The 13,875-nt window shown below is 34.3% G+C and overlaps 1 protein-coding gene across 1 annotated transcript; it reads left to right on the top strand.

The window, feature by feature from the left end:
* The first annotated feature begins 414 nt into the window (after nt 1-414).
* On the top strand, nt 415-11,890 carry LOC149727064 (phosphate-regulating neutral endopeptidase PHEX-like). The gene is made up of 19 exons (XM_089890456.1): nt 415-574; nt 1,003-1,062; nt 1,193-1,354; nt 1,840-1,923; nt 2,325-2,530; nt 3,126-3,188; nt 3,513-3,653; nt 3,944-4,009; nt 4,374-4,501; nt 4,904-4,997; nt 5,203-5,331; nt 5,884-6,060; nt 6,762-6,924; nt 7,693-7,747; nt 8,086-8,284; nt 8,634-8,699; nt 9,363-9,458; nt 10,317-10,393; nt 11,035-11,890. The coding sequence occupies exons 1-19, from the start codon at nt 496-498 to the stop codon at nt 11,141-11,143; spliced, it is 2,154 nt and encodes a 717-aa protein (XP_089746582.1). The 5' UTR covers nt 415-495; the 3' UTR covers nt 11,144-11,890.
* The last annotated feature ends 1,985 nt before the right edge of the window (nt 11,891-13,875 follow it).

Here is a 13,875-nt window from a genome sequence, read left to right as displayed (position 1 = left end):
CCATCAAAACGTGTCGCAACAGAAAACGGGACATCACTTTTATTAGCACATAATATCATAAAATCTTTAAACCGTTAACAACGGTCTATGTCAGTTGTGAGGATACGGTTTTCAAATTCTTTAAATGTCCTTTGTTTACTTCCAAATATAGGACGAGAAAATAGAATGAAAGTGTTCCATCTTCCCCCACCCCAGCACAATATTACAAAAACTAGAAACATGCGAATTTTAAAAATGGGCTAAAAATGCCATTCGTGTTAATCATGCTCTTTTATATATTTATTTTCAGTCTGATGCGCAGTTGGTGGATTAAAATGTTTCTAAAATATTATTTTTAATTGACTGCGTTATAGTGTCCATCGTTATAGAGAAACATGCAGCTGTTCAAGAGCGTGGCCCCGTTTCCCTAGGGATGCGTGACAACTTATACGATTTAGAGCATCAGTTATGCATTCCAGCAAAGTTATCGTCCATAGCTGCTAAAAGTAGGGTGAAATGTTGCGAAAACCAGTGATAATATTTATCTTCTTAGTCACAATAGCTCTTGTATTGTTCATCTGCTTATTTGTATTAGGTAAGTGTTATATATTAGCTGTTATTGTACGTCTGTCATCGAGCAATCACACCTCCAAAGTACAGCTTTAGACTGTATGGTAAAAAAGAAATAAACTTTTTTATGCGTTCAGAAAATTTAACAAATATCCAGCGATTAAAAGTTATTTTTGCAATGTTTTTTAATTGCTGTAAAGTATGCTAATAAAGTTGGAGGTAAATATTTCTAGAAATGTGTTTGCATTTTGTATGCGTAAGTAGATATTTCGTAATGGATTACGGAGTTAATTTTAGAACCCATTTGGTTTATTTTTACCGCGACACCTTGCGGTTTGGTATTTTAAATTTTACCGCCCTTTTCTTGCCACACGTGAGTACAGCACAAACATACGCATACATTGATAAAGTGAGTTAATTTAGTAATTACAATTTTATTTTATTTGTTTACAGCTTATCTAGGAGTCATAGGGCAGACACAAATTTGCAACACGCCAGAATGTGCTGAAATATGTGAGTTTTTTCTCAAAGCCATTTTGGGTTACACAACCGTAGTTTTTAAATTGTTCTGAATTTTGATTTTATGATTAAATTACTGCTTAATGTTTCAAGTAAAATGAGTAAATTGCAGTGTATTTTACAGCTGCCTATTACCGAAAAAACATAAATTTTGATGTCGACCCATGCGAAGACTTCTTCGAGTTTGCATGCGGAAAATGGATTCGTGAAAATCCTATTCCAGATGATGCAACTAAACTGGAGACTTACTCTATTTTAAGAGATAATGTTATTAACCGTTTGAGAGGTAACTTTTGGAAAATAGGACTATAGGCCTATGTTACTTAACGCACCCTTTGTCGATGTTCTTATACTTTATAACTGATTCCATGTTTAAAATACATATTAGACATGTAGTAACGGTTCATTGTACTACTGTTACCAAAAAGGTATGATTTGTATCATGGGGCAAGTAATCTTTTCTGTGATATTTTGGTATACAAAATTCGGTGCTAGTGAAGAATCTCCCCCCCACCTTATTTGCTAACCACGTGTTGATGGTTAGGGGGTTAGTGGTTAGCAAATAAAGTAAGGGGGGGAAGACTCTTCACTAGCACCCAAAATTCTGTTTCGATTTTTAGTGCATTTGTAAATTTTTTTTACTTTGAGTATTTTTTATATGAATGTAAGCAATACAATGCTATCTGTGTGAACAAGTTTAACTTTAAGTAACATGTTGCTGCAATATTTATGTATGCGTAAGCCATGCTAGCTGTGTAAACTCTTTCACAGAAATCTTGGAGGAAAAAGGGAACACTACAGATGATGCGAGTCTCAATATAGCAAAGGATCTTTACAATTCATGTGTTGATATAGGTTAGTACAGGATTTTATTTATTTAAGATTTTAAACTAAAGTAAACTTGCATGCTTGCCAGAGTATAGTATTGCCATTTGTATATGAATGGCAGTAATGGAGGCCAGCTTTAGTTTATGACAGACTGTACTCTAATACGTCAATAGGTTTTCTATTTTAATCTTACATAATATTAGTCCGACAGTAACTTCACTAATTTGTGTAAAATATATCCTAGCCTTTCAGTAAAGGATAATTTATAAAATTGACTAAGTTGTAGTATTAGAAAATAATGTTTTCCGTTTAGTAAAATAGCTTTTACATATAATGTAATTTAAAACTACATTCGTCTCAAATTTTGTAATAGGTTAATTCACAAGTAAACTTTTCACAAGTCATACATAATTCTCCCTAAATTTCAGACAGAATAGAGGAGTTAGGCACACAGCCTTTGCTTGAATTTCTTGTTGGTAATTTAACTTGGCCTGTGATATCAAAGGATTGGCGTGATGAAGATTATGATGAGATTGGAACGCTCACAACACTCCAGGGAAGCTACAGCAACAGCATCTTAGTGAATCTATATGTACACGTGGATGATGACAATACCACTTTCTATGTGTTAAATGTATGTTAATACTGATACAGACTTTTGTGCAAAACGAAAGGGTTGAATTACTTTGTGGGTGTATGTGTCCTTGGGCAAGACTTTTAACGGCTATTGCTCCAACTCACATTTGTTCATTAAAATTCATTGTAGCTTGAAACTTAAGCTGCCACAAAATAAATGTTTTTTTTGCTTCTGGAACAATGTTTATCTGGAGTCCAAGGCTTGCAGCTGATATTACTGTGTGGGGGTATGTACCTTGAGCCAGATATGTAATAATAATTGCTCTAACCCAGTGGTCCATTATGGGTTGTCTATATTTTTAGCTGTACTTTAAAACAGTTTTCCCAAAAATAGTTATCCACACAGTTACATTTGTGGTAACTTGTAAGGGGCCGTTGCCTCGACTCGAAAGTGTAAATAAGTTACATTCATTCATTTACCTTTAAAGGGCTGTTTTCCCAGAAAGAAAGTTCTGGGCATATAAAATTTAATCACAATTCCATAAATATCTTTATCTCTAACGAAAACAATAAAAACATATCATCTTACCCCAAGTCCCAACCTACTACATTATGTGAAGATTTGATATACATTCCAATTTTTTGTTTCACAGCTTAATCAAGGCTCTCTTATGATGAAAGATGTGTATTATGAAGAAGATGAGCAATATGCTAAGGTATAATACTGCAATTTTTTAAAGTATCATTCGCCCTGTTAATGACATGTGTAGGAGTTAAAATGATAGTACGTGAATAAATGCTAGTGCAGTTGTTTCACAAAACATGATCTTTTCTATCGTTTTCCCTTCTCTTTATTCTTTAAATAAGAAGCTTTTCGCTATGTTTACCTTTCTCTTTCATAATTAAATAACATGATCTTTGGTATCGTTTTCGAAAAGATAAATAAAACTTGTGTTCTGTTAACAACTATAATATGCCTGTCAGCAGCAGTTTATATACCAATCTCTTGATAAACATAACGCACTGCTTTTCCTGTTCAGTTTCAAGATGCATTGAAGACATTCATGATTGAGTCTGCGTTACTGATAGCAGAGAAAAGTGATCTAGATTTGAGCGCTGAAGAAATTGCTTCTAACATGACAGAAGCCTTTAACTTTGAAATGGAGCTTGCTAAAATTAAAGTTAGTGTTTTTCAGTAAGAAAACACACCAATTTTATAATAAAGTTCCTTAGACCCTTGGCTGTGGCACAAAAGTTGTTTGGTATTTGATTTGGTTAGATCAATTGCTACTTTTATATTACATGCTTGCAAAAGAAATGTAGTTCTGAAAAAAGCCAAATAACATTTACCTAATATTCAGTTCACATAGGAAAAAGGTTAAACAACAGTAATTTACAATATTATGTTACATTTCTTTTTTAAATCCTAAAAAAGTAGAATAGTTTTATTTTCTAATGCCTTTAACTTTAGGTAAATTCTGAAAATGACAGTCACACTGTAATGACAGTTGAAGAACTAACAGCAGAGGTTCCAGGTGTAAGTACTCATTTTGTGATTTTATATATATACCAAATTTTTTTCTGATACTTCTGCTACCAGGCATATTGTAAATAATCTTTTAGTGGCTCTACTGTTATTAAAACGTAGTGTATTTTCTTTTTCGTCTGCCATCTGACAAGATTTATCTGGAAATTTGCCGATTTCGTGGTGATAACATTACTCTTGTGCAATAACTATACCATTTTGGACACTTATGTGATCATATTAATTCTTAACAAACTCTAAAAAACAGTCTAATAAATTTTCCTTTCGAATTCTAATTACAAATTTTGTTTTGGCAAAAGAAATCTAAATAAAATCATTTCATTCTTAAAAAAATTTGTTTTTTTCTTTTTTACAGTTAGATTGGTTAAGAATTGTGAATGAAATCGTGCGAGACAACATTACATCACCCAATCGAACATTGAGTGTTTACAGTTTACAATATTTTAAAGATCTTGTTCCACTGCTTGCCAAAACACCATCACGGTAAAGTATTTAAATTATAAAGCTTTAAATTGCACAAAAATAACAACAATTATTTAACTTTTCCTGGTGGGGCAAGAACAGTATTATTGCAAGGGGTTTATTTCATACATTTTGTGTCTGGTTACGAATTAAAGTGTATTTAACTTTGGGTTTTTGAATGTGTGACTTAAAAAATAACGACAGTTATTTATCTTTATCTGGTGGGGCAAGGGCAGTATTGCATTTTGTGTATGGTTACGAATTAAAGTGTATATAATTTTTTGTTTTTGGTTGAAACATTAACAAAAATATCTAAAGGACACACACATAATCATAATAGTGCCAGCATTTAGCATAAAGCCCAATATTTGATATATTTATAAGAATAAAGTAATAAAAAAACTGTATATATTGATTTTTCAGTGTCAAACAGAACTACATGGTCTGGAGAATCGTCAAAAACAGAATTGGTAACTTGGGACTTGATTTTCAAAACATAGGCCTTGAATATATTAAAGTAAGTACAAAGTGTGGCAGGCTAAGATGTTTAATTAAGAAAATGCCTGTTCTATAAAAAAAACATTAAACAATACTATAGGTGTACCATAATATTCACTATAGTAAGTTTTCATAGCGATAAACAAAAAATTAATAATCATTTTTTAAACTTGTTTTGCCATCTCTGGTACATTTCTTTACTTTTGTATTCTAACTTTACACAGGTGTTTAGCGGGCAGTCCAAATTAAGAGACCGTCGTTCCGACTGTGTTGATTATGTAAAGCAAATATTTCCAGGACCAACTGGTTACATGTTTATCAGTAAATATTTTAAAGAGGAGGATAAACAAGCGGCAAGTTTGGTTCTTTATGTCTTGTCATATACTGTTATAACATAATACTTGACCACAACACTATAACTAACTGCTAATACCCAATTCAATATTTAAAAAAAAATTATATGTATATATATATATATATATAATGTTTTTTATTTGTTTTTAAATTTACAATTTTTTTAAGTTGCTTTCACTTTCTTTTCTGTATAAGCAAAGACAAATTATAAATCTAGTATATGACTGGCTACTAGATAGTTAAATTTTCTTGTACTAAAGAAATGCCCAGTATGCAAGTATATGCATTAAAGTTCTTAAGGGCAAACATTAAATTTTGCACCACAATAAAAATGAAAACCTGGCAGTTAGGCTAAGGGTTTCTCTTTCTAACTATTAAATTTCGTGTAATGTTCTGACCTTGTTACTCTGACCCCCCCAAAAAAATAATTTATTCATTTATAAAGTCATTCGTTTATCATTAAAAAAATTACACATTTATCATTTTAAAAATAATAATTATTTTATCATTAAAAACAATATCCTAACCTGGAGTATGTTTCATCCAGACAGGTCCTAAATATGGTGAAAAGATTAAAGTCTTCATTTAAATGGCTGCTTGCTAATGAAGTCCAATGGATGGATGAAGCTACTAAAGGACTTGCCCTTGAGAAATGTGACTTCATTCAGCCTAATATTGGATATTCACCTTTTTATAAAAATGAAACTGCCATATCAGAAGCAATAACAGTAAGTATAATTCCTGGGTACTGTAGTAAAGGTGCCTTACTCTAACAAAAATTCATTTATGTTAAACCTATTTAAGTCGGAATATGTACGTGTTTTAAAATTAAAAATCTTTATAAATAATTTTATGAAATCTACTTTGAAGAACCTTTTAGCAGCTGAGTATGTACGCGTTTTAAAAGTAACAATTTTTATAACTAATTTTATGATATCTACTTAAAGAATATTTCAACTGCTTATCTGGTATAAAAAACGTAGTGTGTTTCTGAAGTTTCATCTGTCATCTAGCAAGATTTCATAAGAAAATGTATCGCAACATGACACGCAAGCAAAAACTTGCAAGATGACGGACGAAACATCGAAAATACATCACATTTTATACCAGATGAGCTGCTAAAAGATTATTTACATTATGCATGGTAGCGGAATATCTACATTAACTGTAATAAATTCTGATTTGGTGTTTCTAGAGTTAAACAATTATTTTAAAGAAATACAGGACCTCCTGATACAAAAATATAACAGACAAAAATCTTCATTGATTAGACTTAACTTTTATCTGTTATTGATAAGACTTAATTTTAATTTTTTTCTCTCAGACCAAAATCTTTATTGATTAGACTTAAATTTTGTTTGTTACCTTTTTTCATACCACCAAATCTTAACAATATTTACTTTAAAGGTTATAAAATTTTCTTCTTCAGATAACTATTGACCCAAAAGACTATTTCGGCAATGTTGTACGAATACTTGAGTTCAGTGCTCAAACAGATTGGGTTTACATAAATAAGGCTGTGGAAAAATCCTCTTGGAATGTTCCGCCTACAACTGTCAATGCCTACTATTCACCAATACGCAATGCTATAAGTATGTAACAGTAGCTAACATAGTTTTAACATAAACTAAGTTTTATATGCCCCCTTTAAATTGCTTTATTTAACTTGGGTGAGGTCCCTGTAGCGAGGCATGCCATGGGTATTGAAATTTAGGCCAGGATTGGCTAATTTTCGAAAACGATAGCGAAGATTATGAATGAATTAATGAATGTAACTTACTTTATCCTCGCGTGGCCGGAAAACGACAGTCGTTATCACACGGGTTTAACACCTCGTGCCAGCTTCCGAGTCACCATGTATGTTACTTTGTGGGTAATTTTTTTTTTTGTTTTTTTTCTTTTTTTTATGTATGGCTGATAATTTAGACAACCCATTAGTGACCACTGGGCTGGAGCAATTGCCGTTAAGTGTCTTGCCCAAGGACACATACGCCCACAATGGTAGCAGCGTCCTTGTACCCATTACCTCTGGGTTACAGGCAGGCGCGCTAACCACTACACCACGGCGCCGGACTTATGTTATTTAAAAAAACTAAGAAAAAGGACCAGTGGTTTAGCACACTTATCGTAACCAAAGTATACCGGGTTCGAGGCTCAATGCTGTTACCATTATGTGTCTTAACTTTTTATGCCCTTGTGCAAGACATGTAACGTTCATTGCTCCTACCTGGTAGTAACTAATTTTACACACACGCTAAAAATAGTAGCAACGTTGTGTCTTGAACCCATAACCTGTCGGCTAGAGGCATTCGCTCTAATCACTGTGCCACGGCACCCAAGTTATAAAAACTTTTTTTCAGTGTTTCCAGCTGGAGAATTGCAAGCACCATTTTACTGGGGCAACAAATATCCAATGTGAGTAATTGTCTATTTAATATAAGTATATTTAATTTAAATATAAGTATAAACTTGTTTATTGAATGTAAGTATATTTGTGTTCAAGGCTTATCCTGCTGCAGTTGTGGGTATATGTGTCCTTTGCAAGACGCTTAGCGGCAATTGCTTCAACCCATTGGTCACTAATACAACATAAAACAAAAAAAAACAATTACCCACAAAGTTACATGCGTGGTAACCCAAAAGCTAGCATGAGGTGTATGAAACAAAATACCTTATCGTTTTCAAGCCACACAAGGATAAAGCAAGTTCCATTCATCATACCTTATGATAATTATGTTGTTATTTAATAACAGGTCCGTGCAGTTTGGTGGTATTGGAACAATTATCGGGCATGAGCTTACCCATGCCTTTGATACTGTGGGCGGTAATTATGACAAATTTGGGAATCTTTATAACTGGTGGAGCAACCAATCTTATGAGGCTTTTATGGACAAGACTGAATGTCTGGTTAATCAGTATAATGAATTTTACTGGGACACGGCTGAATCTAATGTAATGTATTAACTATTAGTATACTAGATGCTTAACAGTAATTGCTTCTAATGGGTTGTTTAAATTGTCAGTCATCCCAATAAAAAACAAATAATAAAAAGTCCCCCAAATATTACCTACAAAGTTACATGCATGGTAACTCGAAAGCGGGTATGAGGCGTAAGAAACAGAACACCTGTGTCTAAAAGACTGTTGTTTTCCGAGCACACAAGGATAAAGCAAGTTTCATTCTGAATCATATTTTATTTAACTTACCGTTTAAGGCCAGCGACGTTTCATATACATATATGCCATACATTATAATCTTGTAATATGTATTCCACTAGTTTTAAAAATATTACTATTTCAGTTGGACGGTAAAAATACTCTTCCCGAAAATATTGCAGATAACGGCGCAATCCGTCAATCATTTCTTGTAAGTATTTTCACATGTGGCGACTATTAAACCAACTTGGTGCTGCATTAGGTCGAGCACTGATTCTTAAAACATTTTTCACTGGAGAATTTTCTATTTATTTTTCGGTTTTTATTGAAGTTAGACACTTAGCGGCAATTGATTGAACCCAGTGGTCACTTATGAAAATGATACATACGGATACATACATGATACATGGCAATTATTTTACATACATGATACAGTAAGCTGGCACAATTATACATACAGTTGCCTACAGCTGCATACAGTTGCTTCAGTTGCGTACAGCTGCATACAGTTGCGTACAGTTGCATACAGTTGCGTACAGCTGCATACAGTTGCGTACAGCTGCATACAGTTGCGTACAGCTGCATACAGTTGCGTACAGCTGCATACAGTTGCGTACAGCTGCATACAGTTGCGTACAGCTGCGTACAGTTACACACATCATACAGTAAGCGGGCAATCTCAATTTTCAATGTGAATATTAGCACGTGTGTAATCTGTTACGCAAAAATAATAAAAGCTAAACATTCAAAAACTAAGGCAAATGTAGAACTGGCTTAGGTTGTTTTAACTCAAACCACTCAAGCAATCGGTCTATTTAGTCATGACCTGCTATCTTGATGAACTTAATTTCAAACCGTTATTTTATATTTCAAGGCATATAAAGACTGGGTAGCAGAAATGGGTGAAGAGAAATTGCTCCCTGGAATGGAATTTAACAATGAGCAGATGTTTTTCTTGGGATATGCTAATGTGAGTCACATGTTGTACTGTGTGACATTGGTGTTGTTAATGAATGTAACATTTTTATCAATGTTAGGCACAGTTTATTTTTATACACTTTGTGCGCCTGCTTACAAGATGCCACTTTTTGTAGATGACTATTTTAGAGTTTTTTTTTTAGTTTATAGCTGGTCATTTATAAATAAATAAAAGGTATTCTTAATTGGCGTATTTATTCTTATGCGGCGTGGCAACAACAGTCATTATAACATGGATGTTTAATTGCATGCCTCACTTACAACATAACAGTACTTTTTGTATGATTATTTTTTTGGATATATTTTAACGCATTACTGAGTATAAAAATTTGGTAGCAAACAAAGAATTTTTACGGAGTTATATAACTATCCCTGGGGCCCTTAAAAGAGGTCTGTTAATTGTTCAAAACATGATTAAAAAATAGGATTTGAATGAATGTAACTTACTTTATCCTCGTGTGGCCGGAAAACGACAGTCGTTATAACACGGGTTTAACACCTCGTGCCAGCTTACGAGTTACCATGTATGTTACTTTGTGGGTGATTATTTTTTGGGGGGATTTTTTATGTATGGCTGATAATTTGGACAACCCATTAGTGACCACTGGGTTGGAGCAATTGCCGTTAAGTGTCTTGCCCAAGGACACATACGCCCACAATGGTAGCAGCGACGAGCCTTGAACCCATTACCTCTGGGTTACAGGCAGCCGCGCTAACCACTATGCCACGGCGCCGGACAAAATACTTGGCAGAGGTTGGATTCAAACCCACGCCATCGAAATGACTGGTGTTGCTAATTTAGTTGCTAATGCTTCCCGTCTTACCCCAGCTTACTATATCTCTTGAACAGGTTAGATGTGGTCACTATAAAACTGAACGTGCTCAGTATGACATAAAGGCAGATGTTCACAGCCCAGGAAAATTCCGGTAACTTTTTTCTTGTTTTACCATAGCTATTTAGTTTAGCTTATTTATCCTCGAATGGTTGGCATTAAAAGTTTTTATAACATGAGTGTTTCATACACTTAGTGCAGACTTAGGAGTTTTTGTATGTGGAACGTTTGTCATACCGGTAGTAGAAAAACAGTTTATCGCCAATTAGCATTTGACGCTGCTATCATTTTTCGTGTGTGAATAAATGAATGAATGTAACTAGTTTACCCTCGCGCAGCAGGTTAACAACAGTCGTTATAACACAGGTGTTCTGTTTCTTACACCTCATACCCATTTACGAGTTACCACATGTGTAACTTTGTGGGTGATTATTTTTTTATGTGTATGGATAACAATTCGGACAACTCATTGGTGACACTAGGTTGGAGTAATTGTCGTTAAGTGTCTTGCCCAAGAACACATACGCCCACAATGGTACATTGCTTTATTAATACCAAAATTAAATGTCATATATATTAAATATAAACAAGATATTTACAAATTTAAACCTGGTGTGTGAAACCTGATGTATAAAATATGACAATCGATTTATTACGACTGTCGTTGGCTAGCCTGGTGAGGATAAATAATATATGGAAAATAAAATGACTTATTTAATAGTATTTGCTTCATAGAATACTTGGGCCGCTAATTAACTTCGAAAAGTTTGCTACTGTGTTTAACTGCCCTGCTGGAAGTAAGATGGTTAAGCAAGCAGATGCCGAGAAATGTATCATATGGTGATTTGTAATGCACAGATTTATGGAAACCTCAAATGTATTGATTTTGCAAAACGCTATATACGATATTGCTAATTAACTATCATAAAGCCGACTTCAAAAGGATGTTGAAAATTCAGTTATTAAAATTTTGCTAAAAGAGCCTAAAGTACAAGCACCGGTAGCATATTGCTTTTATAGCATAGTCCTGTTCAGCAAATTTTGATTTTTTTATACATTTGGTAAAAACATAAGTTTTGATGTACATATTAGGCGGTTTATATAAAATTGAATTGGGCCATGTTCTAAGTCACTACGTGCATATTGAGTCGCGTATATTGAATGCCAAATATTTTTTGCGTATACAAGTTTGCTGTACATAAAATAATTAGTTGTAACGGTTTAAAACCTGTTGTGTTGTTTTTTTATATTAGCGTGTTTTTTAAACTGTATAAATGCATGACTGACAATTGGAGAACTCATAAGGGACCGCCAGGTTGGAGCAATTGCCATAACTGTATTGATAAAGAACACATACGTAGAAAATGGTAGCAGCGTTGAGTCGCACCCGTGACCGCAGTTTGAGTCTGGCGCCCCGCACTGCCAGGTAATGCATAGATTTTAAGGTGAAAAAAAATGAGCCTAGTAAGACGAAAACGATTGAAAAATGATTAATTCCAGAAGAAAAAAAAACAATTTATTCTCTTACTCTATGGCGCCCTCTATACTCCATGGCTCCCTCTGCTGGGAGAAAGATAGTTAAGAAAGCAGATGTCAAGAAATGTATGATATCATAGTATACTGAAGTATCATGGTATCACTTCAGTATACTATGATAATAAGGTGATTTGTAATGCAGCACGGAACTATGGAACCCCTTAATTATGTTCTTAGTTGGTCTACGGTATTTCAAGTCAATCAGAAGCTATTGTGGGGGGCGGCTAATGTTGAAGTCGTGGGTTCGCGCTCCGCAGCCTCGCGACGACGCTGTTCCATCCTGCCCCGACGCACACGCTATCCGACTCCGCAACGCATTGCACACCGATTAATGGAACTCGTACGGCACATCAGTTTATTGTACGGTGAAAGTGCGACATCGAGCTTAGAGACAAAGTGAGAACAGCAGGGTATTGCAAGCCCCGTACTGCCCGACAGTATAGGAAAGTGAAAGGTTTATATAACGAAAAACACGTGTAGCAAAACAATAAAACGCGTCATTGGCATGTGGCAATTGCCTCGCCTGGCATACACACAACTGGGTAATTGTTTTATTATCATGATTAGAATGACGGGAAAGTAGATGTTCCTAAGCAGCGAAACTGCATCCCATTCCTGTCATGCTTTTGTTATCGCTATACAACGTTGCTTTATATTCAAAAATGCATAAAGATTAACGGCTTTGTAAACTCAGCTCACGACTAAAGCTCACGACTAAAATTTTCACAGGAACTGCGGAAATAATTAAACGGAGGATATACTTCTCACTGCCAAGTATCAACCAAACCAACGTTCATTATCCCATATGTGTTGGTGCTCGTGGTGTATAAGCTGCTTTAGTGTATTGCTGTGATCTATATATAAGTGTTTTAAACAATTAACAACGATCTATGGGAGTTGTAAGGATGCGGTTTTATAATTCTTTGAATGTTCTTATTTTACTACCAAATGGACCGAGAAAATAAAATAAAAACGTATCCCATCTTCCCCCACTTTACTGTATTTTATATAAGTACGCGCCTATATACTGGTATAGCTAGAACCATTGTTTTGTAGCTGGTATTGTGTTTTATAATGTCAATAAGTATTGTTGTCTTATTGCTATGATAACGTGTTTTATTTTGCATTTACGGTTTTTAAAGTTCAACTGAGTAAAGAATTATGAAGTCGGCTCTGATCTTGCTTTGCTGTGTTTTGATGATTGTTATTGATCCAACCACTTCCTTGAGCTATAAATCCAAGCTTGACAAGTTTGTGTTTTAATATTGTTTATTCAGTATATAGTAGAGTGGGGGAAGATGGGACACCTTTTCATTTTGTTTTCTCTTTCCATTTGGTAGTAAACAAAGAACATTCAAAGAATTATGAAACCGTATCCATAGGACTTCCACAGACCGTCGTTAACTCTTTAAAACACGATCAGGCTATTTGGAAATTATGTGTTAAAGGTGTCCCATCTTCCCCCACCCTACTATATAAGTAAATAAACAAAAGAACGAACTAATGAATAAGGAATAGTTATACTCGCTTGGTGGGCAACGTCAGACGTTATAACACGGGTGTTCTGTTTCATACTTCTGATGCTGCCCGATTGCGTATATTAATGTAGTTTGTATATATGTCTTTATGTGGTCCAAAAATAAAAGAGCGGGCTATTATATGGTAGTATGGTACTGTAGGGTAAGATGTTATAACTTTGTAAATAATAATCCTTATTTACTAAACAAAATTGGTTGACAAAAGAAAAAAAACATAAACCATCTTACCCCACCCTACTATACGGCAATTTTTGTCATATAATTAATGCTTCCCTTTCCCGTAATAAAACTACATGTTATGCATTTTGTGCTAACAGATCTCCGCTTAGTTTTTACAACTCCCACTCAACCGCGAATGAAAATTTGGACGAAATGAGAAGTCTCCAGCAGGACCTTGAAAAGCTCCGAAGCTAATTTAAGGGTCAACCAAATAAACGCATTTCAACTTACTAACTGTTATGTTTAAGTGATGCGTTTAAATAAAACATAATATACCCCAATA

The sequence above is a fragment of the Ciona robusta genome, chromosome 12 (genome assembly GCF_009617815.1).
Source record: "Ciona robusta chromosome 12, ASM961781v2".
Classification (NCBI taxonomy): domain Eukaryota; kingdom Metazoa; phylum Chordata; class Ascidiacea; order Phlebobranchia; family Cionidae; genus Ciona; species Ciona robusta.
Note: the sequence above shows the minus strand (reverse complement) of the source record. Positions and strands in the feature narration are given on the sequence as shown.

Excerpts from the sequence above, each read along its gene's own strand:
- LOC149727064 (XM_089890456.1), top strand. The coding sequence starts at position 496 with ATGTTGCGAAAACCAGTGATAATATTTATCTTCTTAGTCACAATAGCT. Across the intron at positions 3,189-3,512 it reads AAGATGAGCAATATGCTAAG|TTTCAAGATGCATTGAAGAC; the intron begins GTATAATACTGC and ends TTTCCTGTTCAG. Across the intron at positions 8,700-9,362 it reads CAATCCGTCAATCATTTCTT|GCATATAAAGACTGGGTAGC; the intron begins GTAAGTATTTTC and ends TTATATTTCAAG.